Source organism: Equus caballus, chromosome 9, assembly GCF_041296265.1.
Source record: "Equus caballus isolate H_3958 breed thoroughbred chromosome 9, TB-T2T, whole genome shotgun sequence".
NCBI classification, from domain to species: domain Eukaryota; kingdom Metazoa; phylum Chordata; class Mammalia; order Perissodactyla; family Equidae; genus Equus; species Equus caballus.
In genome coordinates, this window is record NC_091692.1 from 23762608 (window position 1) to 23788770 (window position 26163).

The following is a 26163-nucleotide window of genomic DNA, read 5'->3' on the forward strand; positions in this document are numbered from 1 at the left end:
GCGAGTGAAGTGAAAGTGGTTAGTTTCATACTGAGAACTTATTATAAAGCTTTCTCATGGTTAAAATGTGCTTTTGTGCTGGCTGAGGAGTGGAAAATACTCACATCATCAGTAACAGAAAGAATTTTGGTATTGTGAAGAGTTGTCTCATATTTTCGCAAAATTTTTAAAAAGGGCAAGTGTTGAACATTCTGACCCTTTAAAAAAATATGCTTAAATACGTGTAAGAGCTGTGGATGGACCAAAAAAACACATCTTTAAAAAGTGATGTGGTCATAATAAAAAAAGGACACTTTTATACATAGGACTTTATTTTTGCACTGCTATAACAATTTCATTATAGACCAAGGGAAAGAAAGAAAAAAAAGGATAAAACCACCACACTGAGTAAATTACTAAAGCTTGTCTACTTTTTAACAGGATTTTCCATCTGGTAGGTTTATTGTCATATCCCTTTCAAAACAGACAAGATGCTTACCATATTTTAAAGATTATAGGTTGCCACTGAAAGAAAAATTTTACACAGTCACTGTACATCAAGGTTGAAAAACTGTCCTGCATGAAAAATATACTTAGAAATCATGTGGATAAAAGAAAAAGAAAACATTATTGTGTTTAAGGAAAGATTAAAGTCCTCATAACGTGCCATCTACGCGTAGCGTGGACATCCCTTCTTCTTGGAGTCACTCAGGTGTAGGCTGTTCCTGCGTGCAACCATTTCACTCATTATACTGTGTTTTTACCCAACAGTATTTGTTAAGGCAAACAAATCCTTTTCTGAACAGGTCTTAAAGAAATTGTGGACAAATAGCAAACTTTTGGCAGTAAAACAGGTTAACACATACATAGTCTTTAGTAATGTACATTAAGCATATTTTTCTTGAACTAGTGACAAGAAAAGATGAACATGCTCGTTAACAATGTCAAAAAGTTTAAAATTCAGTGTCCAAGCAATTCCTAACAATGCTTCTGTAGCTTTAAGCTCTAAATGGTATAGAATTTATGCAAATGCATTAAAGAATTCAAGCTTGGCAAATTACACCCAAGCAGGTTATTAAACTATATATACAGAAAGTAATGATAAATATAGAATTAAAAGAGTCCTTCTGTTTTTCCTTATAGCCTTGAAAATTGACAAACTTTCTGAGGACAGTTCTATAATATTAAACATTAGGTAACCACAGGTGTTGGGAAACCTAACTACACAAACCAATTTAAAATACTCAAGATGACTTTGTAGTGTTTAATACAATTCAGTTCGTAGGGAAGGGCACAAGACAACATTTAACAAAAATAATCACATCAATTGACCTAGAAATCAAATGCAAATAGATATGAATACAATCTCCAAAATCTGTCTTTTTAAGTGAACATTAACCATTTATTCAAAGTTATACAAGAATTCGAAGGATTAAAGTCTTCTGTGACATAAAGCCATTTCGAATAGTTTCATGTCTCAGCTGAGCAGGAGGAGAGGGTGAACGAGTAAGTGAGTAGCCCCATGTGGGCAGCGAGACAGTAAAAACGGATTCAACAGCAGCCTCCCCCGGCCTGCTGTCCTCCCTGATTGCCTGCGTGTGTGGCATTAGTAGCAGCATGCTGAGGGCCAATTTTAATGCCATTTGCCTGAAATGAAAGAGAAAAAAAATACGTAACTGGATCCAATCAGATAGCATAGTTTAACTAAATTTTAAAAACGCATTTCTTTTTTTTTAACGAACTATATTGATTCCCCCCCCCCCCCTTTTTTTTTGGTGCAGAAGGCTGGCCCTGCACTAACAGTGTGCTCATCCTCCTCTATTTTATCTGTGGGACGCTGCCGCCACATGCCTTGACAAGCAGTGCCTTGATCTGCACCTGGGATGGCAACCCGTGAACCCTGGGCCGCCAAAGTGGAGTGTGCGTGCAAACTTAACCACTATGCCACTGGGTCGGCCCCCCGTTTAATTTTAACGACACGATTTTACCAAACAACTCAGAAAAATATGTATTAGACAGATTTTTCCAACGATTAAAACAGTATCTCGTAGGGGATGTTCCTTCCTTTTAAAAACAATACTGTGGAAGTACTTCTGAAAATAATTTATCATACCAGGCACTGGGTAAACAGAAACTGGATAGCGCTGCTTTTCAGGGAATTCTCACAAAGGAGAAACTGTTTAAAACAATTGTTGCAAGTAATCTTTAAAGTATCAAAATAGGCAAAGGCTATGCTGCTTTAATGCGACGTAAAATCTTCTCTCTCGGCAGCATTTCTGTTCCATGTTGAATCAGCTGTACAGGCTAAGGGCACATGAGTGTTCTGTGTCATCAATAATTTCTATGATCCCCAAAGACAGGGCAGCTTGCCAAGAACCCACACACAGAGTAGTTCTTTCATTCATCAAACTCACACTTATGTCTTAACCCTCACTCCCTCAAGTGGATTTTACCTAAAAATACAACACTTTGAGAAAAGTAATACAGTAGCTTCAGAAATTAAGCTCTTAAGGAAACTTTACGTCACAGTAAATCTCAGATTTATAGCGCTTGGCAGTCGTTCTGCAACAGTAGTAGCCTTGGGGTTTCTGGCACTAGCTCAGTATTGACAGCAGCTGATGTGGTTTCTTTTCGCTCTTTTGACTCCTCTTTAATAAAAAGCATGCCCTATGGCTCATTGGTTTTGCCCCCTCTGGGCTGGTAGCAACTTCTTGAGGAATCAAGGAGTCAGGCTTGGCATTAGGCCAAATAAATTGCACGGCCTGTTGGCTCCTGACAGCACATTACAATCACAGCCGCACCAGGCACAGTAAAGCAGTCAGCTACTATATGAAACCAGACAGAAACAATGAACGTGCCCTTTGAAAGAGAGGCCCAATTACTGTTCAATTTATATGGCATTAGTCTGAATGGTGTCGCCTTTAAATTAACTCGAGATCTACTGCCACATAAGCCTTGAAGATAGGATTTAGAAATGATATTACTCCAAATTCAAAGAAATCAGAAAATCAAGTACTTTTTGGAAACATCAGGCAAAATGTTGTCTGTTTTAGCAAAGAATATTGAGGCAAATAATAAAGAGCCCTGTTCATGTGCAGGCCAAGAGAAACACGTGCAATGGCCTCCCAACCCAATGCTTTCTTAACGGTAACTGGGGAGGAATGAGGGTTTTTCTCTTGGAAGCAAAAAGTCTTAATAGAAAATGGCAAAATATTTACATAGAAGTAAATAATATGTTTTACTCACATAAATGTTCTGAAACAAATAAGGATAAATGCATAGTGAGGATTTAGGTCAAAATGATGACTTCCGATAAATACTCTGAATTACATGCTTCAAAGCTTTACATTTTATCCTAATCATGTTGATCAAAACTGGCTCAAAATAGTTTTACAAAAAAACCCAAAAAAACAAAAAAACCCCCACCAGTGCCAATTACCAATTACATGTATTAATTTAGTCTCCTGAAAACATGCTATGCTATACTGGGAGTAATTTCCAAATTGGGTATTTCCCTCTTTCATACCAGACAAGAGAGAGAACATCTTGCATTAGTAACACAGTACATGCATTTACACACTAGAAATCATTCCCCAAAGCAGATGACACCATATGGATGTGTGGATGAAAGTGGAGGTTGTTCTTTCTTTGGAGGATTTATATTATTTTGCATTGCTGGCAATAAATGGATAGGGTCACTTTAATCTGTTTTCACAGATAAAGTGATGCTCTACTAAAACATAAACATTTAACTATTATACAACATATAAAAAATTTTCAGTTGGACGGTTATAAACTAATGTGGTAACTGCCATCATAGATCCATTTTAGGAATTAAAAAAATACAAAATCATGACTGCAATTAGTAATTAAAATTCAATTCTAAATTAATATTAGCCAATAATATTAATATGTACTAACCTCGTTATTAATGTCAAAGACTCCTTCTTGGATTTTTTCATAAATCTCTTTTGCTGTATTAATAAATGCCTGAAATACAAGGCAGAGAAATTGGTTCAAATTATTTTAAAACCAAAACGATGCAAGAACATTGTACAAAAGCTCTATAGAATATCATAATGTTCAACATAAGAAAATCAACCAATGTGATACACCATATTAATAAAGGATAAAAACCACACAATCATTTCAACAGATGCAGAAAAAGCATTTGACAAAATCCAACATTTCACCACAAAAATACTCAATAAAGTAGGACTAGAAGGCAACTTCCTCAACCTGATAAACAGCATCCAAGAAAAAACCACAGCTAACATCATACCCAGTGGTGAAGACTGAAAACTTTCCCCCTAAGATCAAGACCAAGGGAAAGATTTATGTGAATGCTTATTAGCATTATTAGCGCCAATAGCCAAAAAGTGGAAACAACACAAATGTTCATCAAGTGAATGAAAACCAAAACATGGCACAACCATATAATGGAATATTATTCAGCCATAAAAAAAATGAAGTACCAATTCATGCTACAGTGTGGATGAACCATGAAAACATTATGGTAGGTAAAAGTCAGACATAGAAGACCACATATAGTACAATTCCATTTATAGTCACGTGCCCCATAACGATGTTTCAGTCAATGACAAACTGCATATATGACGTTGGTCCCACGAGATCAGTACCAAACAGCCTAGGTGTGTTGTAGGCTATACCATGCAGGTTTGTGTAGATACACTCTATGATGTTTGCACAATGATGAAATCACCTAACGACACATTTCTCAGAACGAATCCCCCTGGTTAAGCAATGCATGACTGTATAGGAAGTGTCCTGAAGAGGTCAATCCATAGAGAGAAATAGTAGATTACTGGTTGCCAGGGGCTAGGGGAAGGGGGGAATGGCAGCGTATGAGTCTGGAGTTTCTCTTTGGGGTGATGAAAATGTTCTGGAATCAGATAACGGTGATGGTGGCAGAACTTTGTGACTATACTAAAACCCAGTGAACTGCAGCCTTTAAAAGGGCAAATTTTATGGTATGTGAATTATATCTCAAAAGAAAAATTCATGATGGGTGGGAGGTAACATAACGTGAGAACACGCATTAGAAAACCTTGTCAACTAGATAAACGGCATAAACTTCCATATTGAAAGTGGCTTACTTTTGGAGGCCACTGTGCCACACAGGATCCTTTTAGCTAGGACAATGTATTATTTAATACACAGTTTAAGAGAGAAAGAACCAAAGGATGCTTATGATAAAGAGATAAAAGGCAGCTCAACTTCTATGCCATGTTGAATAAAGTCTCACCCTTTTCCCATACAGCACTGACAAAAAATTAATGTTAGAACACTGTGACCAAATGAAGTCCCTGAATACCAAAATTAATACACAGGCATTTGATATTTATGTAAATTAAGATATTTTATACAAATATTGCCAATGCTACAAAAGGTGTATATAAACTCAGGTGCTAGACCATCAGATTTGAGAGATCACAGATAAAAGCATTAATATTATAAGTCAGGTCCTCTTCAATTAGCATTCTATGAAAATTCATAAAAGAAAGCTATCTACCACTGATACAGACAATTCAACATTTGTAAAGTAAACAGGGTTTATGGAGAGGAACAAATCATACCTTTTGTCTTTTCTACACTGGAAACATTTGACTGCTGAACTTGCCACCAGAGCTTTTGTTTCCTAATTAACAGGACTGATATGTTTTCACCTTTAAAGGCCTTACAGCTCCCCAAAGTAATCAATCTACTGCAGCTCAATTACTGCACCAAGAACACACCAGTCAGGGAAGGAGACGTGAACGGTGCAGCAGGAGCACAGAGATATGAATATGCATAAACTCTAAGTGGCTGATCAAATCATCAGAGAGGGTCATGAGAATTTGCAGCAAAATAATGAGAAGAATTAATCACTGCAGATTCGCAAGGCACTTAGGAAGCAAGTGTGCTTTTCATGTGTGTGTGCTGGAGTTAAAGTGAAAGAGAAATTGGCTTTCAGCCAACTCTGAATTGATTCATATTCCTCAAAATTGAAGTTATCCTTATAAACAAGAAAAAACAACTTTATTTCCAACAACATGTCAATTATGATGATGGACTTAGAAACCAGGCTAACTAAATATTGAAGTCAACAAATTCATAAACTTAAGGGGCTGGAATTCCTTACAGGGGCACCCACATGGGTACATTTCACGAGAACGTTAGACAGAACTACTCCCATAAGTGAGTTACAACTTTATATAAATAAGCATTTATATTATATGTCATTATTAAATATACCAATTTATGTAATAAATCGACTTTTTGCTAATTTGTTGATGAATCACTTTAAAAATTGGCGTAAGAAAGTTATGTTATATAAAATTGTCCAAGTCACTATTAATTTTATTACTTAAATAGTACTTAATATTTTATTAAGCACCTTTAAGAACAGTTGTACCCAATGGACTTAAGAGGTATTTTATATTGTAAAGACATGCAATTAATTTCATTACAATTGAAATATAACAAATGGTTACATTTTCTCTTATAATTCCTATCATCTCAACGATATAGTCTTCAGACAATGCTACACTTAGTTGTCATCCAACTTTCTGATTACATATTAAAGACAATGAAATAAAATATTTTCCACTCCTCTTAGCATATTATAGAGAGGATACTATATAAATGATTGTTTTATCTACACCATAGCAAAAAATTAATATTTAATGTATATTAAGTAATTAATAATCAATTTTAAGAAACCCTCAGTTTAAAACCTAATGTGACAAATGTAGACATTAGTACACCTGCTTTAAAAACGTGTAGCTATGGACTGAAATTGCTGAGTACTCAAATATAATGAAACATTAGCCAAATAATGTTAAAAGGCTTATTAGGGATCAAATGAAACGTCTAAGATAAGAGCCTTGGGTGTCACAGATGACACCTGCCCACTAAAGCCGCAAAGCATTTCAAGAACTTTGAAAGACGTATCTGTTAAAATATTTGGCTAGAATTTTCTTTAATCGCTCATTTCACTCTAGTCTCTAAAAATCAATCCCCATATATATTTTTCAAGGTAGAGAGGCAACAATCTGAAATACCTCTAGAACACAGAAAAAAATGAGGAAATCAGCAACAAGTTAACTACATAGATACTACAAGGCTTTTACACTAAAGCTTATGCTTTAATAGGACAGTTTCAACTCGAAATTCCTTCCAATTTCAGACATAATTTTAACGAGTTTTACTTTTTCTGTTTTCTAGGCTATAGAAGTGAATCATGAGGAGGAGGAAGGAGAGCGCATGTGTGAGGGGTGCGTCCGTGTGAGCGATAAGTGGGATGGGTGGGCATGTGCAGTGCGCAAGAGGCAATGGGGGCAGCAGCTGTGGGAGCAGCAGACTTGTGCAGACATCTCACAGCTCCTGATGGCAGAGTGCAAGTGTTAATGACGATGGTCCAACTCATCAAGGAGAGAGGGGCTCAGTATCTGCTGTTTAACATAATCTGAAATACACTTCGGAAATGCTTTCATCATCATTCTTACAAGTTTTGATGTTTACCAGGGTAAGATTTTGTAACCTCGGAAATTATTTGGAATAGTTATTTCCTTAACATCAGAAAAATGAATCAAGCCGATGGTATACTTACAGAAAATTTTTAGCATTAGTTAATACAATATATATGTATATATTTTAAGCTTAATTTTTATTTTATTTTATTTTATTTTTGAGGAACATTAGCCCTGAGCTAACATCCGCCACCAATCCTCTTCTTTTGGCTGAGGAAGACTGGCCCTGAGCTAACATCCATGCCCATCTTCCTCTACTTTATATGTGGGACGCCTGCCATAGCAGGGCTTGACAAGGGTGCATAGGTCCGCACCAGGATCCAAATCGGCGAGCCCTGGGCTGCCAAAGCAGAACGTGCGAACTTAACCACTGCGCCACCAGGCTGGCCCTAATACTATATATATATATATATTTTTTTTTTTTTTTAAACACAATATTTTTTAAAACATGCCATCCTAAAGATCATTGCAGATTTTGTGGCACATAAGTTAGAACTACAAGGAGGAACATTATATTCATCTCTACATTTCAAATATAGTCAAATCTGAATATTAATAACAGGTTATAGAATAGGAAAAAAATTTGCTGAGAACTGATGTCAAAGGATTTCATTATTAGCGCTGTGAAACAAACACCGTCTAGGCAGGTGCACGATTATGATGTATAAACAGATTTCCCAGCAGCCAACCTAACTTGGTGAGCCTCTTGCTTTCCCACGCAGCGCTCCACTCCAGTGTCAGCAGCCTGACTCCCTCATTTTACCATTAGCTCCCCGCTCCACTCTGCCCTACTTTGATTAATTGCCATGTTCAGTCCTTTACCTTCATTAGCCATTAATTGCCTTCCACCTCAGACACTCATCTTTCAACTCTTGGCAGTAGTTATCTGAATGGTCCTGATAATACCTAAACTTAAGTGAATCTTCAGGGACTTCTATAGCACAAATTAAAATAAACATAACCACGAAGAACTATAAATGCATTGTAATTCAAATAAACGTTCAGCAAACACACACGCCGGTGTATCCTACCTATCATGTCTCGTTTACCCAAGGGCACCTATTAAATCGCTACCACAGATTTGGTACTTAGATTTCCTCTAAGTACTAAGTAAGATACAGGAACAGGAGGGTATAGTTCTTTCTGTTGCTGAACTAACACAATTTGGTTGGAGGAATCTAAGCACAAAGGCTTAAATCTCCGTAAGATGCAGGAAAAATAAACTCGGTGCACTGACTGACAGAGGGAGACGGTGTGCAGGGCAGGACTGAGGCAGGTCTGGCTGCAGGCCGGAAACAACATGCGAAGAGGGCCTTCACAGCTGATGAGAGTGGACAGAGGCAAAGCGAAACAGGCAGTAATATTTTATTCTTATTATGGCTTAACAGTTTTTAAGGCAAAATACTGAAATTCTCTGCCTACAACGTTTACATTATTTCCTTATGTAATATGCTGCCACCTGGTGGCAAGATAAAAATGACAGCATTTGTTAGGTAAGAATTGAAAATGACAAAGTATCTTAGTTTCATTTGGACACCTTGCTCAGATGCTAGAGAGCAAAGCGCGCTGTAAAATAAGTGGCACTAGTTTTCCCTTAGAGCTGGGAAACACCAGTAACTGGAATGCTGTTTACTTTTCTTCTCAATTGCTAATCGATGCCATGGTCATTACAGGCGCCCAATTGCTGAGGCTACTAATAACCAGTATTTACTAAGTACTTACTATGGGCCAGTCAACAATGCTAAGTGATTTACATAGGTTTTCATTATTTCTGAAAAGAAATTCAAAATATGTATAAAAATAAGAAAATTAATTTTAATCTTTCTTTCATTTGCTTTCAAGAAAATTTATGTTTGTGGGATGCAGTTATACCTATAAGATTAGCAGAATGGCTAAGGGTGGGGCTCTAGAATCAGACTGTCCAGGCTCAAACCCCAGTGCCACCTCTTATTAGACGTGTTGCTCTGGACCAGCTGCTTAACCTCTCTGTGAAATGAGGGTACTAATGGTGCCTACTTCACGGAATTGTGGGGTGCATGAAAGTAAAGCACTGAGAACACTGCTCGGCACGTACAAGTCCTCAGTGCAAGTTAGCTTTCATGGTCATGAGTGTACGCACGCAGCGACATGTGGTGAGCAACAGAACAAGGTGCAGGTGCTAACTGTGAACGTGCCCTGAAATGTGCAGACTAAAGGAGAGGAACAGTGACTGATGCTCTTTGGTGAATTAAAATATCTTAATAAATAAAACTAAACCGTAAAAAAGTAAATTAGCAACACATAATGTGTACAGAAAACCCTAAAGAATAAAATATATTGAGACTTAAATATTATGCAAAGATAGGAAAGTCTTGGGGCCAGCCCCATGGCCCAGTGGTTAAGTTCGCAGGCTCCGCTTCGGCAGCCCAGGATTTTGCTGGTTCGGATCCTGGGCGCAGACATGGTACCGCTCGTCAGGCCACGTTGAGGCGGCGTCCCACATGCCACAACCAGAAGGATCCACAACTAAAACATACAACTATGTGCTGGGGGGTTTGGGGAGAATGAAAAAATAAAAGACAGGAAAGTCTCACGAAAAGAACATTAGACTAGAATTCCAGATTAAGCAGTTTAAATACAAAACTCCTTGAAATTCTGTGACTTTAAAATGTCTGATTCCATCTGATTTAGCTTCAGTATAAGAGTACTCATACACACACGATCCAATACAGTGTCTTTCAAATTGTACTTCATGGAAATCCTGCAGGACCACCTCTGGGGGACAAGGTAGGAAACAGGGAGAGCCCGGCGGAGGGAGAACCATTTCCTCCTCTCTCCCCCTCATTTTGCACGGTACCCCCCAATTCCAAAGTAGAGCCGTTCTGCTTTTCTTTCCTTCATACAGAGTTTCCTATGTTTCATTAGAAGAAGGAGGGCCTCTGAAATCTAGCCATCTATGATTTCATAGACAGGACCGAGCTGCAAAAGGAGAAATGACCTGTCCAAAACCATGCACAACTGTAGCAGAAGCAGGAGCGGCAGGATTAACATTCTACCCACCACATTCATCTTCCTTTTATTAGGATCACTTATCTTTAACACAACTCAAAGGAATTTTCATTTATTTTGTTCATGTTGCAGTTAAAATTGAACATAAAAAGCACACACTTCTTACATCCTTCAAAAAGCTTCCAGCTAGAAATTATTTTTGATTTCTAGGATTATTTTTGGAAGTACATAATATTTGTGATTATTTACATCCTTTGTGTCCTTCCTTCCCTTTACAAAAGTTAACATCACCTGAATGCTTATTAAGAAGGAAAGGAGGTGGCCTAAACAAACGGTGATCAATTTTACCAGGGAAATTAAACGAGGAAGAAACCAGAACTTTAGATGAGAAAGGTTTGGGGATTACACAGTATTTAAGAATTCCCTGTTCCTACTTTCTGTCAGAGGTAACACACAGATATGTCTAATTCCTTAGTAATTTAGTTCTTCCATTCAACAATCATGTACTGAGTACTTGATTTGTACCAGGCACTGAGCATACTCAGGTAAATATGAATGTCTTTAACTCAAGGATGTGGTAGCATGAAAACTTCCACAAAGTTGTTGAGAGGAATAATGTGGCATGAGCACGTCTGCCGATAAAAAACTGTCAAGAGAGAAGGCCCTGTGAGTGCGGGCCTGAAGCATAAGCAAGCGCCTACTCATTTATTAGGAAAATTAAGGGGAGGAAAGAGCATTGTGGACAGAGGGACAGATTTTAAGCTCAGTTACACTGGAAGCTGGGGACAGGCAGGCATGTGAGGTGAGGTTAGAAAGGCGGCCCAAGAGACATCAAAGACCCCTGAAAAGGTGGGAAGCAGGTGGGGAACAAAATCACAGGAGAGTTTAGAGGATGAATTATAAGGAGGCAAGGCTGGCAAGAGGGAGGCCAGTAAGGAGTCTACAGCAATAATCCAGGTAAGACATGAAGGCCTGGAACAGCCTGGCGGTGTAGTGGTTAAATTTGTGTGCTCCATTTCAGAAGCCCGAGGTTCACAGGTTTGCATCCCTGGTGTGGACCCACACACTGCTCACCAAGCCATGCTGTGCAGGCATCCCACATGCAAAATAGAGGAAGACCGGCACAGATGTTAGCTCAGAGCCAACGTCCCTCACCAAAAAAAGAAAAAAAAAAAGAAAAAAAAAAAAGAAATGAAGGCCTGACAAATTAAAACAGCGGCAATAAGAATGGAAAACAAAGATCAAACTTAATATCTGCTTTGGAGAAATTAACAGGGCTTGGTAAATAATAGGGTGAGAATGGTAAGTTTAAGGATGACTCTACTTTTGGCTTAGGTGACTGAAGTATGCTGTGAATTGAGATAAATAAAAAAGGAAAATCAGGTTTCAAGGAGGGAATGAAGAGTTTATTTTAGACACATGGAATTCTAATGCTTAAGTCACATGCATCTTGGTAGTTGGTGATCTATATAATTGTGCACCTATATGTGGATATACACTATAGACAAATGTGCAAGTGAGTTGAGTGAGTGATATGCATATATCAGCATGATCTTCTTTTGTGATGTTTAGCTACCCTGAAGTAGAGAAAATGGAGGCAACTTTCAAAGTTACTTTGGTTTGAATCATCCTTGATGTTCCCTAGGGTGATGGCCAAATAAGGGGTGGAGAAGCTAATGCTAGTCAGCAAAATCTTCCCATCTGTGGAAGAGAGCAGTACATTAAACTAAGCTCTCCTCAAGGGACCTGGAAGCCTGATAAGGTCAGATCAGATTTAAGCCTTCAGTTTACAGCCACATTCCAGCTTTATAAAAACACCTGGTTCCACCACTTAAAACACAGCCCAAGGCAAGTAAGATGTCCTCTCTATGCAAATTAAGACTGTAGATTTTCAAGTACTGAGAGAGGACACAAATATTAGCAAGGGGCGTTGAAACTGGTGGCCTTCTTAGTCACTAAAGTCCTATCGAGTCATGTTTTCCCCCAGACACAGAAACCCACTAAACCTGTTGGTTTAGAGGGCTTGGCAGGTCACTGCACTTTGTTCTGGGGTTGGCTGGCTGTATTTTCAGCTATATATTGGCTCTATCTTTAGTACTTTAGCAGCTAAGCCAGGAATTTCCAGCTAAGATTTCTCAAGAGTTTAAGATATTTTTTAATTACTAGACTTAAGCCTCAAAAGTTTTTGATGTTTATATATTTTTCTGGTTTCACATAAATTTCCAGTCCTAATTTTAAGTAAAATTGATATATATAGGGAAAAATAAGCCATCACATGGCTAAGAGATGGAGAAGAATATATGACAAAGTGACGACTGTTTGGGCAAATGGCAAGTTTAACCATTATTCACAACACAACCATCTTTAGGTCTTGGAATACAAAACTATAAATTTTGGCAGTGTCCAACTCTAAGAAAATCAATTTGAATTTAGAAGGAAAATACAGAGAGGAAAATTGGGAAGGAATTACAGAAATACATCACTTCTTGAAATCTTCAACAAATTGGCATGAGGCTTTTGGGAAGGAGCACTTCCCCTACCTGGCCTGCCATAATTTTTGCCACAGTTATTCCTGGGTCTAAAAAAACCTTTTCAAACCACATGGACCCCAGGCATCTACTGGAGGAAGCTCCTGATCAAAGCAGGAGACAATCTGTTCATCTGGGTTTTCACAAATCTCACAGGTCTTAGAGTGCTTAGGGCAAAGAAGGTTTAGGACGGAATCTCATCTACATGTTAAAAAGTGGGACCAAAGCATAACCTGATTAAACATTGAAGGAAGAGGAGCAAGGCTGAAGTAACCATTCGTTTATATATAATCATTCAAAAATTTGTTATCTACTGTGTGGGGGAGAAACTGTGCTACATGTTGGGGGTGCAGAGATGGAAAAAACAGTCTGTGTTTTCAAGGAGTTCTACCCTATGGGGAGCCGACATGAAAAACAAGTGTAAGGAGAGCGCACTAAGATAAATTCATGCCCAGGATGACACAGGAATGAATACAGAGAAGAGAGCATATACATTCTGACAGTGTGCACATCTGTGGTGGTTGGTGGTGAAGGGGGGCAACGAGGGTGTGTCATGTGTCATAGCATTCCAAGAGGAAGTATTAGACTTGACTACATCCTTGAAGGATCAGGTAGGAACAAAGGGCATTTCAAGTGCAGAGAACACTTGCTGTGGATTGGGGTAAAGAGCACTACCCAGCTGACGAGCTCTTAGGTTAAGATGGAGAGCACACTGTGTGTGTGGGGGGGGGGGGGCGGTGGGGGGGGTTGGCAAATAAAGGGATTCGTCTTCCAAACTAAGGAGTTTGATTTGGAAGCTGTGCGGAACCACTACATGGTTTTAATAAAACTGGAGAGGGACATTCAATTTTCATTTTTACAAAGATCTCACAGGCAACAGTGGAGAGGACTGAAAAATGAAGACAGGGAATCCAATCAGGGGACAATTATGGAAGAGAACTTGGAGAAAGATTTAACAGGTAGAAATGACCAGACAAGTGGAAAGTGATACATGCTAACTGCACAAATGGCTGTAAGGGGCAGGGGAATGGCAAGGCTCGACGATACAGGACATTGAAGATTTACAGACTAGAGCGGAAAAGTGCTATCAGTTCAGTCCGGATATGTTAACCGGGAGGGCTGGAGGACCACGCACGCAGAGCTGTCCAGACAGCAGAGCTCAAAGTGCGGCTGAACACGCAGCCTAAGAAGGGTCTCTGAAGTCACGGGTTTAGGTGACATTTCAACCTGGAAAAAAGAGCTGGTAAAGAAGTCTGGGAAGAGTAGAGAGACACAAAGAAAGAGGAAAAAATGGTATCATGGAGTTAAGGAAAAACAAAGTTTATAGAAGAGTAGTCCCAAGTATCAAACAACCCGAAGGGAGGGCTGAAGGGAAGAACAGAAAAGCATTAGTTAGATGAGGCAATTAGGGGGGTCCAGGATGACCCTGGCCATGTGGGAGAATTGGACTATGAGCTGAGGTGTGAAAAGGAAATGGAGCTAGATATTACTAGAAGCTAGAAGAGAACATATCCAGGAGAACTGGGAATGACAGATTTTTATTTTCAAGATGGTTGAAACTTGATTATTACAGGCTGAGAGTCAAGAATCAGTAGAGGAGAAAACAAAGATGATGAGAAGGTTTAAAGGAATACTGTCTCTGAGGAGACGGGAAAGGACAGCGTTCTGCCAGATTCTTCTGTTGGGTGACAGAGCTGACCGGCCTTCACAGCCTTTATACTCCTCAGAGTGAGCCCAGGATCAGCAGCACCGACATCACTTAAGAGCTGGTTTCAGATGCAGACTTTCAGGCCACATCTCAGACCTGCCAAAGAAGAATCTGCATTTTAACAGGATTCCTAGGAGATGTGAGTGCACATTAATATTTGAGAAGCACTGTTCTAAATACAATCGATCTGGAAAGAAAAAAAATTTTTAGGAGATATCCTAAGCTTAAGAAGCAAGTAGTCTCCACACTCCCCACTGCAACCTATATGTTACCATGAAGTAAGAGAAAAAGCAAAGTAAGAGAGACATCAATCCTTCAGATGTTACATACACCCCACCCTGAATTGCATTTTTTGGGGAAATGACTCAATCATACTTGGAAACCTCTCGGCCTAAATAAAAGTCGACAAGTTTCTTAACAGTGGGTTCTGAGAAACTAATATACTATTGTGAATTCTGTTTTTCTAAAAGCAGGATATACTCCAGCTCCTCCTAAACTTATTTGACCACAGAACCCTATGCAGAAGTGATCATTTTAATTAATGCTTCTCAAAGGACAGAATAATCTTCAGTACTGCTATTCTCTACTGTGTGCACAATACAAAGGGAAACGGATGGAAAACTGAAACATCTGGAAAATGGGGATAATCTATGTAAAAGAACTCTGACAAAGTCCCATACGAATATACGACAGCATTATTATTTCAGGTACTTGACATGTTCGAAAATACTTCTGAAAGAAATTTTCCACTTACGAGACACTCTTCTAAATGCTGATACCACATGTGAGCAACTGAGATCACCAATTTCAGTGAGAGGAGAGTGAGCGCCTCTTAATCTTCATACCAAGTCCTCAGTCTGTCACAGGACAGACCACAGAGGACAGATCTTCCTGGAACCCTGCTGAGTAGGACACTAAACAAAGTTGTGGTTCTGGAATAAACTGCCAGAGGGTGGCAGCTGAGGAGGCGTGTATCCGATGGAGAGCCAGGATAGTTAACCACACAGACATGATATCTTGGGGTCTTCAGTGACCTTCAAGTCTCAGTTGAAAATGGAAGTCAAAACTAATATTCAAAAATATTTATTGCAGGTCACATAGTCAATTCTTATTTCCTCATCAGCAGAATCTTTAGTAAAATGGAGGTCAAAATAATTGTTTTCTTTTTTGTCAACCAGAGGTAAAACAGACCAAACTTCCTTTTCCTAATATAAAATGTGATGACACTACAAATGCTCTGCACGTTCAGCATAAATATTACTTGAATAAATGACAGGCAACTAAATAGATGGGTTTTTTCCCCCTATATGCTATGCTCTCAAATATGTGTTTAGCATCCAAATATTACATTTAAAAAATCAGTAATGGGAATTGAAAATGTAAAGAATGAGTTCTGGTCTCCTATTACTATGGAGATAGCACAGAGACAAGAATATTTTGGTTGAAACTGGCTTTTTGATTTCATTGACATTTAGGAGATGAACTCTGGAGTGTACTTCTATCACAGTTATGGGTGTACTTCCTCCGTGAATAAGAAAAAGGATAAATGACAACAGCATGTTTGGAGCCATCCCAAGTTGTATGAAACGCTTAAAATCCACTTCATAGGAGGGTAAATTCCCTTATTATAACTTGCAACTTGGAAACAATAACTTATAGTTTGGAAACAAATATACTTAAAACATAATACTTGCATACCATAGTAGTCCGCTAATACAGAGAGGGTTTATATGGAGAAAGCTTTCTGTATTTGTGTGTATACAATAAATGTATGTGTATGTGTGTGTGGTATTAACATTATATATGATTTTATAAATATAAAACTGTATCTTACTAAATGGTAGATTTTATCTGAGAAATTCTTACCACTGTAAGTAATATCTAGTTTAGGCGGACTAGGGTACCATTTTATTTTTATGCTCTTCAGAAAATCATTTGAAAAAAAACCACAAGAATTTGAAAGTACAGTCTTGGGTGCCATTTTTTACTTATGATGCCAGTTAAAGATCAGCAGCATAAATTCAGGTGAGAGAAGAACAGTTGGCGCATCAGAGGCTATAGTTAAAGAAAAACAGAAAGTTCAGGACATTATAAGTAGAGCACTGCTGAAGGGTGTTGGTGGGTGCCTGCAGTGGAAAGGAGAAGGAGGTCAGTATGGTTTAGGAATATAATGAACTTGGATCCAGGTGTCATCATCACCAGGAAGATGCTGAAACCGGTGAGGATATTCACTGTAGAATTCACAGATCAGAGACAGCCCATGAAATAGAAGTGGAGTCATAAGTTTTTAAGATCAAAATCATACACCATCTCACCTACTACTAAATGAATAAAGAGGACTCATGTATTATGCTAAGTTGTTGATGCTTCACTTCGTTGATTTTAATTGTATCCTATTATCCCAGCTCAGTATGTCTCAACCTTGATACTACTGACATTTTAGGCTATGTAATTCTTTGTTGTGGGAGTTATCCTGTGCATTTTTCTCTAACATCACTTGGACTCTTCTTCCCTTCAATAGTTTCTTCATGGATGAAATCATTAAGCTGAGTAAATCAGTAGATCCACAGGTTAACAGCAAACCTATTTCCAGCAACAACTCAACTAATGGTAGAAAAATGGTGTTATCTTATGCTACAAATTATCCAGTCTCTTACACGGAAATACAAGAGTTAAACTTCATGGTCTCTACTTGTATACAGTCACTAGATCTTGGTTAAAATATAAAAACAGACTATGGCACAAGAGCAAAAGGAAACAGATTCTCTAAACAGAAAAGAATCATCAACATACCAGTTAGGTTTAACCTTAATGAAAAATCATGCAGTTTTAAATCTCTAAAAGGAACCCTTAGTCAGATGGTCCATAATCAGGACACTGGCATTCATATAAATTATTCTTTTAACATAATTATCTTAAACAACTTATATCTAAAAAATGGCTTTTAAGAGAGTTTTTTTTAATACAGGGGTCCTCCAACTTCTTCTCTACACACAAGAGCCAAGGATTGGTTAGGAATTGTGAAATTCTCAACAGATTATACAAAAAGAGAACAATGACCTTCTGTGAACTGCCCAAACACCGACCAGCATCTCACTAGACGATCAGGATGCATCATTACGATACCTTACTCTTTTAACTCCTCATCGATCAGCTCTCCCAAAGGAGGCTCCTCCAAGTTCAGGCAGCAAGCTGAGGGTGAACTCCTATCAGGGCCCATAGCCAGATTTCTAACCACTGTGCTAAACTGCCTCTCCCATGGAGGATGGCATAATTAAGCAAATCCACGTCCTTAGAAAGCAAAAACATAAGGTTCAGCACTTAGAGCAAACTTCTCTGAAATTAATTCCTATTTTCTCCAACCCCAAGTCTATGTCACTATCAAGAATCCATGGAACCTGTAAAACTAACATACTGATCTCTTGTACTTCATCATGATTCCTCCTCAGACCTAATTCTAGCAGGCTAACTCTTGCTTAAATCCTGGGGACAGTACATTGTAATTTTATGAGCTGTATAGTTTCCCATTGAGGTCTCGGCTCTTCTGCCACAGGAACTGGTGTTGAGTGCTTATCACGAGGCAGATGCCTGGATAAATACCGGCTTAGTTCTCCTTCTTTCCCCTTCTCAAAGTAGAAAGAACACCATCTGTTAGTCTTCCCAGACCCCAAAGAAAAAAATAAAGTACTTGTTTTCCAACATTAATTGCTGAATGAAACGAAAAGGATGCTATTCAGACTTGATATCAGATAATATTAAGGAATTACTGCTAGTTTGTTAGGTATAATAATAGTATCATGGTTATATTTTATAAAATTATTGCTATTGAAATATTTACAGGAAAACTATTTCTGGAATTTTGCTTAAAAAACAGGGCATAATAAAACAAGATTGTCAAAATGTCAAAATGGTGATAACTTCTAAAGCCAGATGATGCATCTGTGGGTTTATTTTTTAAAATAGTGACACTGTTTAAATTGATTTAAAATAGCAGTTCCATCAATTTTATTGTGAGCCTACTAAAATGTTTTAATACAGGTAATGTAGAAAAATAAACTAATGGATAAACATGTACTGTCATACAAATGCTGTTTACTTAATGATGTACTTAATTGCATTTAAAAGCCTGACATGAATAGAGGTCATGAATGAACTCAGTTTGTTTTGTTTTTAAAAAAATACTAGTTTAAACATTAAAGTGCAAAACATCTCATGTTTAGCCCATTTTTAGAGTTATTCCCTTAGTTGCTTAGCTAAATGTAAAACTCATCATTATCTTCCAACCAAGTCTTTCTTATTCCATCTAGTCTACTTGTCTTTTTCCTGAATATTAGTATGATTTCATCTTCAGCTACTTCTGAGAATCTTAAGAAAGTCTATGCATAATAAAACTCTCAACAGTAACTCTGTGATTTGTTAGGCATATGCTAGACACATAACACTTAGCATGGAGGGACCCGATTGTTGTATAAAAATTTTCTCTGTGCAGAAATGTGACAGAGACTCATGAAAGAGCCATACTTAACAAAAAATTACTTAACAATTTGAAAAAGAAATTCCATGTTCTTCATGAATTCAAAAAATACCATATAAGCGTTTATAACTATATTCTATATTCTCATGTTACTATTTTATTATAGCACAATTGTGAAGCTTCTTAATCCTTAATTTTTATTTATGTGTTTTTATTTATTTGTTTTTGCTGAGGAAGATTCGCTTTGGGCTAATCTGTTGCCATTCTTCTTCTTCTTCTTCTTCTTCTTCTTGCTTGAAGAAGATCTGCCCCGAGCTAACATCTGTGCCAATCTTCATCTATTTTTTACATGTGGGTTGCTGCCACAGCATGGCTGCCAATGAGAGATGTATGTCTCTGCCCAGGAACTGAACCTGGGCCGCCGAAGTGGAGAGCACCAAACTTAACCACTAGGCCACAGGGCCAGCCCCTAAATTTTAATTTTTTTTAATTGCCACTGGAATCTTAAAGAATGGGTTAAATTTAATTAGTTTAAGTTGTTTGTATGTGGTTATTATTATTGTGTTTTGATCAAACTTTTTGAGATAATTATAGATTCACATGCAGGTAAGAGAATACAGAGAGATCCTGTTCATCATTTACCTAGTTTCCCCCAATAGTGATACCATGGAAATGCAGAGTACCTTGTTACAATCAAAATACTGAAAGAGGATACAGAACATTTCCATTACCATAAGGATCCCTCAAGTTGTCTTTTTAAAACCACATCCATGCCCCTTTTACCCTGAAACCCTCCTTAACACTGGCAATGACCAATCAGTTCTGCATTTCTCTTAATTTTGCCATCTCAAGAAAGTCATAAAAGTAGAATCACACAGCACGCAACCTTTTGGGATTGATTTTATTCACTAAGCATAGATTTCTGGAGATTCACCCAGGTTGTTGCTTGCATCAATAGTCTGTCCTGTTTTACTGTTGAGTAGCACTCTACAGTGTGAATGTACTATTCTTTGTCTAACCATTCATGCGTTCAAAGACATACGGGTTATTCCCGGTGTTTTGCTATTTATGAATAAAGTCGCTGTGAACATCTGTGTATGGGTTTTTGTGTGAACATAAGTCTTCATTTCTCTGGGATAAATGCCCAGGGTGCAAGTGCTAGGTCATATGGTAGCTGCGTGTCTAGTTTTTTAAAGAAACTGCCAAACTGTTTTGCAAAGTGGCTATATCACTTTACATTCCCACTAGCAATGTATGAGTTATCTAGTTTCTCCACGTCCTTGCCAGCATTTGTTGTCATTATTTTTTATTTTAGCCATTCTGACAGACATGCAGTAAATATTTCATGGAGGTCTTAATTTGCATTTCTCTAATGGCTAGTGATAATGAATATCTTTTCAAGTGCTTATTTGCCATTTGTACATACTCTTCGATGAAATGTGTGCCCATGTTTTTTGCCCATTTTCTAATTGGATTGTTTGTTTTTATTATTATTGAGTTCTGAGAATTCTCTATTCTAGATACTAGTCCTTTGCTGGATATTTGCTTTCCAAGTATTTTCTCCCAGTCTGTAGGGTGTCTTTTCATCCTCTTACCAGGATCATTCAAAGAGCAAAAGATTTTAAAGGCTAATTTATCAAGTTTTCCTCTTATAGATCACACTTTTAGTGACAAGCATGCTTAGTACCAGATCCTGAAGATTTTCTCCTGTTTTTTCCCTAAAAGATAAATAGTTTAACATTTTACATTTAACTCCATGATCTGTTTGAGTTAGTTATTGTATAAGGTGTGAGACAGGTTCATTTTTTTTTGCCTATGGATGTCCAACTGATAGAGCACCATTTACTGAAATGGCTATCTTCCTGCATGAATTGTTTTTGCACCTTTGTTAAAAATCAGCTGGACATATTTGTATGGGTCTATTTATAGGTTCTCTATTCTTGTTCCACTGATATATGTATCTACCCTTTCACTAATATCACACAGTCTTGATGACTTGTAGCTACATAAGACTTGAAATCAGTGATGACTCCTATTTTATTCTTTTTCAAAGTTGTTTTAGCTACTCTACTTTCTTTGCCTTTCCATATATATTTTATAACAATATTGCCAGATATCTACTAAAAAATCTTACTGGAATTTTGATAGGAATTGAGTTAGACCTGTATATCAATTTGTGAAGAAGTGACATTTTTAATAGGTTGAGTATTCCAAACAATGAACATAGTATGTCTCTCCATTTATTTAGATGTTCCTTAACTTCTTTCATCAGCTTTTTGTAGTTTTCAGCATACATGTCCTGTACTTTTAGATTTATACCTAGGTGTTTCATTTTATTTTGTGTTAATTATAGATGGTACTGTATTTCAAGTTTTGGTGTTCATTGCTAGTACCTAGAAATATAAAGATTTTAATATATTTGTCTTGTATCCTGTAACCTTGCTTAAACTCACTTACTAGATCCAGATGGGTTTTTTTTTGATAAATTCCTTGGGATTTCCTACAGAGACAATCACGTCATCCACAAATGAAAAGCTTAATTTCTTCCTTTATGATTTGTGTGCCATTATTTCCTTTTCTTGCTTTATTGCAATTGCTGGAACTTCCACCAACACGTTGAATAACGGTGAGAGAAAACATCCTTGCCTCGTTCCTGATCGAACGCATTTAGCCTTTCACCATTAAGTATAATGTTAGCTGGAGGTTTTCTTGTAGATGCTCTTTATTTATTATCATTATTATATTTTGAGGAAGACTGACCCTGAGCTAACAGCCACTGTCAATACTCCTCTTTCTCCTGAGGAAGATCGGCCCTGAGCTAAGATCCATGCCCATCTTCCTCTATTTTATATGTGGGATGCCTGCCACAGCATGGCTTGATAAGTGGTCCTAGGTCCATGCCCAGGATCCAAACCGGTGAACCCTGGGCCGCCAAAGCAGGGTGTGTGAACTTAACTGCTATGCTACCAGGCCAGCCCCTTTGTAGATGCTCTCTAACAAGCTAAAAAAGTCCTCCACAATTCCTATTATTTTCAAAGTTTTTAAACATGTATGGGTATTGAATTTTGTCACATGATTTTTCTGTGTTCACTGCTATGATGTGGATCTTTCTTCTTTACCCTATTAAAATGACAGATTATAGTACTTGGTTTCTAAATATTGAACCAGCCTTGTATCCCTGGAATACATCCCATATATGTACATGTATATGATTTCATATATTGCTGAAATTCTATTTGCTGACATTTTGTTGAGAATTTTAGCTTATCTATCAACAAAGAGCTATCCCATTGTACTTTTCTTTTTTTGTACTTTCTTTCATTTTGGTACCAGGGTAATAACAGCTTCATAAGATAAATAGGGAAATGTTCCATCTCTTATATTTTCTGGAAAAGATTGTACAGAACTGGTGTTTATTCTTTAAATGTCTGGTAGAATTCTCCAGTGAAACCATCTGGGCCTAGAGACTTCATTTTTGGGGAATTTAAAAATTATTAATTAAATTTCCTCAATAGTCAAGGTTATTCAAATACTCTTTCACATTAGGTGATATGGTAGTTTGTGTTCTTTAGGTTTGTATTTTTTGTCCACTTCATCTAATTTATCATATTTATGCATTATTCCTTTGATGTCTGTAGGATCTGTAGTTGTATCTTCTGTTTTGTTCCTGATAATGGTAATTTTTGCCTTCTCTCTTTGCTTTTTTGTCAGTCTTGCTCGATGTTTGTCAATTTTATTGACCTTTAAAAAAACCCAGTTTTTTCCACCACTGATTTTCCCTATTGTTTTTTTCCTGTTTTCAATTTCACCGATTGCTGCTCTTATCTTTATTATTTCCTTCCTTCAGTTTGCTTTGGATTTATTTTGCTTCGGGTTCTTCAGGTGGGAACTCATTTGAGACTTTTCTTCTTTTCTAATGTACACATTTAATGCTATAAATTTCCCTTTCTGCATTGCATTACCTGTTTCTTACAAATTCTGATGTTGTATTTTCATTTCCATTCAGTTAAATATATTTTTAAATTTCCTTTGAGACTTCTCACTTGACACAGATTATTCAGAAGTGTATCGTTTAGTTTCAGGTCTCTGGAGATTTTTCCACTTATCTGTTATTGATAATGGAACCAACAGAACTGAAAAAGAAAGTAGACAAATCCACAATCATAGCTGGAGACTGTTATTGATTCTAGCTTACTTCCACTGTCTAGTTTAATAATTTCATTGGTTCTATTTGGTTTGTTTTTTGCATTTTTTAAATTGAGTTCATAATAGTTTACATCATTGTGAAATTTTAGTTGTAAATTATTTCTTGACTGTTACCCCCTTCACCCCCTGTGCCCACTCCCCATCCCCCTTCCCCTGGTAACCACTGAACTGTTTTCTTCGTCCATGTGTTTGTTTATACTCGACATATGAGTGAAATCACGTGGTATTTGTCTTTCTCAGTCTGGCTTATTTCACTTAGCATAATTCCCTCCAGGTCCATCCATGTTGTTGCAAATGGGATGATTTTGTCTTTTTTATGCTGAGTAGTATACCATTGTATATATATACCACATCTTCTTTATGCAATCATTGGTCAATGGGCACTTGGATTGTTTCCGTGTCTTGGCTGTTGTGAACAGTGCTGCATAGGGGTACATATGTTACTTTGGATTCTTGATTTCAAGTTGTTTGGGTAGATACCCAGTAGTGGGATAGGTGGGTCATATAGTAGTTCTATTTTTAGTTTTTTGATGAATCTCCATACTGTTTTCCATAGTGGCTGCACCAGTTTGCATTCCCACCAGTAGTGTATGTGGGTTCCCTTTTGTTATTTTCAGTCTTAGTGATTACAGCCACTTTAACAGGTGTAAGGTGATATCTTAGTGTAGTTTTGATTTGCATTTCCCTGATGATTAGTGATGTTGAACATCTTTTCATGAGTTTATTGGTCATCTGTATATCTTCTTTGGAAAAATGTCTGTTTATATCCTCTGCCCATTTTTTTATCAGGCTGTTTGTTTTTTCGTTGTTCAGTTGTGTGAGTTCCTTATATATTATGCAGATTAACCCCTTGTCAGATATATGATGTGCAAATATTTTCTCCCAATTGGTGGGTTGTCTTTTTGTTTTGATCCTAGTTTCTTTTGCCTTGCAGAAGCTCTTTAGTTTGATGAACTGTCACTTGTTTATTTTTCCTTTTGTTTCCCTTGTCTGAGAAGACATGGTATTTGAAAAGATCCTTTCAAGTCCGACGTCAAAGAGTGTACTACTTGTATTATCTTTCAGGAGTTTTATGGTTTCAGGACTTACCTTCAAGTCTTTGATTCATTTTGAGTTTATTTTTGTGTATGGCATGAGATAATGGTCTACTTTCATTCTTTTGCATGTGGCTGTCCAGTTTTCCCAAAACCATTTATTGAAGAGACTCTCTTTTCTCCATCGTATGTTCGTAGCTCCTCTGTTGAAGATCAGCTGTCCGTAGATACGCGGTTTTATTTCTGGACTTTCAGTTCTGTTCCACTGATCTGTGTGCCTGGTTTTGTACCAGTACCATGTTGTTTTGATCACTATGGCTTTGTAGTACATTTTGAAGTCAGGGATTGTGATGTCTCCAGCTTTGTTCTTTTTTCTCAGGATCGCTTTATCAGTTCAGGGTCTTTGGTTGCCCCACATGAATTTTAGGATTCCTTGTTCTATTTCCAGGAAGAATGTAATAGGGATTCTGATTGGGATTGTACTGAATCTGTAGATTACTTTGGGTAGTATGGACATTTTAACTATGTTTATTCTTCCAAACCATGTGCATGGAATCTCTTTACATCTCTTTATGTCATCATCTATTTCTTTCAATAATGTCTTATAGTTTTCAACTTATAAGTCCTTCACCTCCTTGGTTACATTTATTCCTAGGTACTTTATTCTTTTAGTTGCAATTGCAAATGCAATAGTATTCTTGAGTTCTTTCTTAAGTTCATTATTAGAGTACAGAAATGCAATGGAATTTTTTAAGTTGATTTTGTACGCTGCCACTTTATTGTTGTTGTTAATCATTTCTAGCAGTTTTCCAATGGATTCTTTAGGGTTTTCTATACATAAGATCATGTTGTCTGCAAACAGTGAGAGTTTCTCTTCTTCACTCCCTATTTGGATTGCTTTTATTCCTTTCTCTTGCCTAACTGCTCTGGCCAAAACCTCCAGTACTATGTTGAATAAGAGTGGTAAGAGTGGGCACCCTTGTCTTGTTCCTGTTCTCAGGGGGATGGCATTCAGTTTTTGCCCATTGAGTATGATTTTGGCTGTGGGTTTGTCATATATGGCCTTTATTATGTTGAGCTAATTTCCTTCTATCCCCATTTTAAGAGTTTTTATCATAAATGGCTGTTGGAGCTTGTCAAATGCTTTCTCTGCAGCTATTGAGATGATCATGTGGTTTTGACCTCTCATTTTGTTGATGTGGTGTATCACACTGATTGATTTGCAGATGTTGAACCATCCCAGTGTCCCTGGTATAAATCCCATTTGATCATAATGTAGGATCTTTCTAATGTATTGCTGTATTCGGGTTGCCAATATTTTGTTGAGGATTTTTGCATCTATGTTCATCAGTGATATTGGCCTGTAGTTTTCCTTTTGTGTGTTGTCCTTGTCAGGGTTTGGTATCAGAGTGACGTTGTCCTTGTAGAATGCATTAGGAAGTGTTCCATCTTCCCTAATGTTTGGGAATAGCTTGAGAAGGACAGGTATTAAATCCTCTCTGAAAGTTTGGTTGAGTTCTCCAATGAAGTGGTCTGGTCCTAGGCTTTTATTTTTTGGGATGATTGTGATTACTGCTTCAATCTCTTTACTTGTGATTGCTCTATTCAGATTATCTATTTCTTCTTGGTTCAGCTTTGGGAGGTTGTAAGAGTCTAAGAGTTTATCCATTTCCTCTGGATTGTCCATTTTGTTGGCATATATCTTTTTGTAGCA

The 26163-nt window shown here is 37.5% G+C and overlaps 1 protein-coding gene across 2 annotated transcripts in view; it reads right to left on the reverse strand.

Moving 5' to 3' along the window:
• Positions 1-293: 293 nt before the first annotated feature.
• The window catches only part of RAB2A (RAB2A, member RAS oncogene family), a 96025-nt gene continuing 70155 nt past the window's right edge, over positions 294-26163 (reverse strand). Inside the window, exons 7-8 of one of the 2 annotated variants that reach the window (XR_011421262.1) lie at positions 3679-3969; positions 294-1655 (exon numbers count right to left, since the gene is read on the reverse strand). Coding sequence is in view for 1 of the 2 variants with exons in the window: in XM_023648555.2 (XP_023504323.1) it covers positions 1531-1626; positions 3901-3969 (165 nt within the window). In the remaining variant the exon portion in view is untranslated. The remainder of the gene's footprint in view (positions 1656-3678; positions 3970-26163) is intronic. The other variant, XM_023648555.2, reaches the window with a different exon arrangement.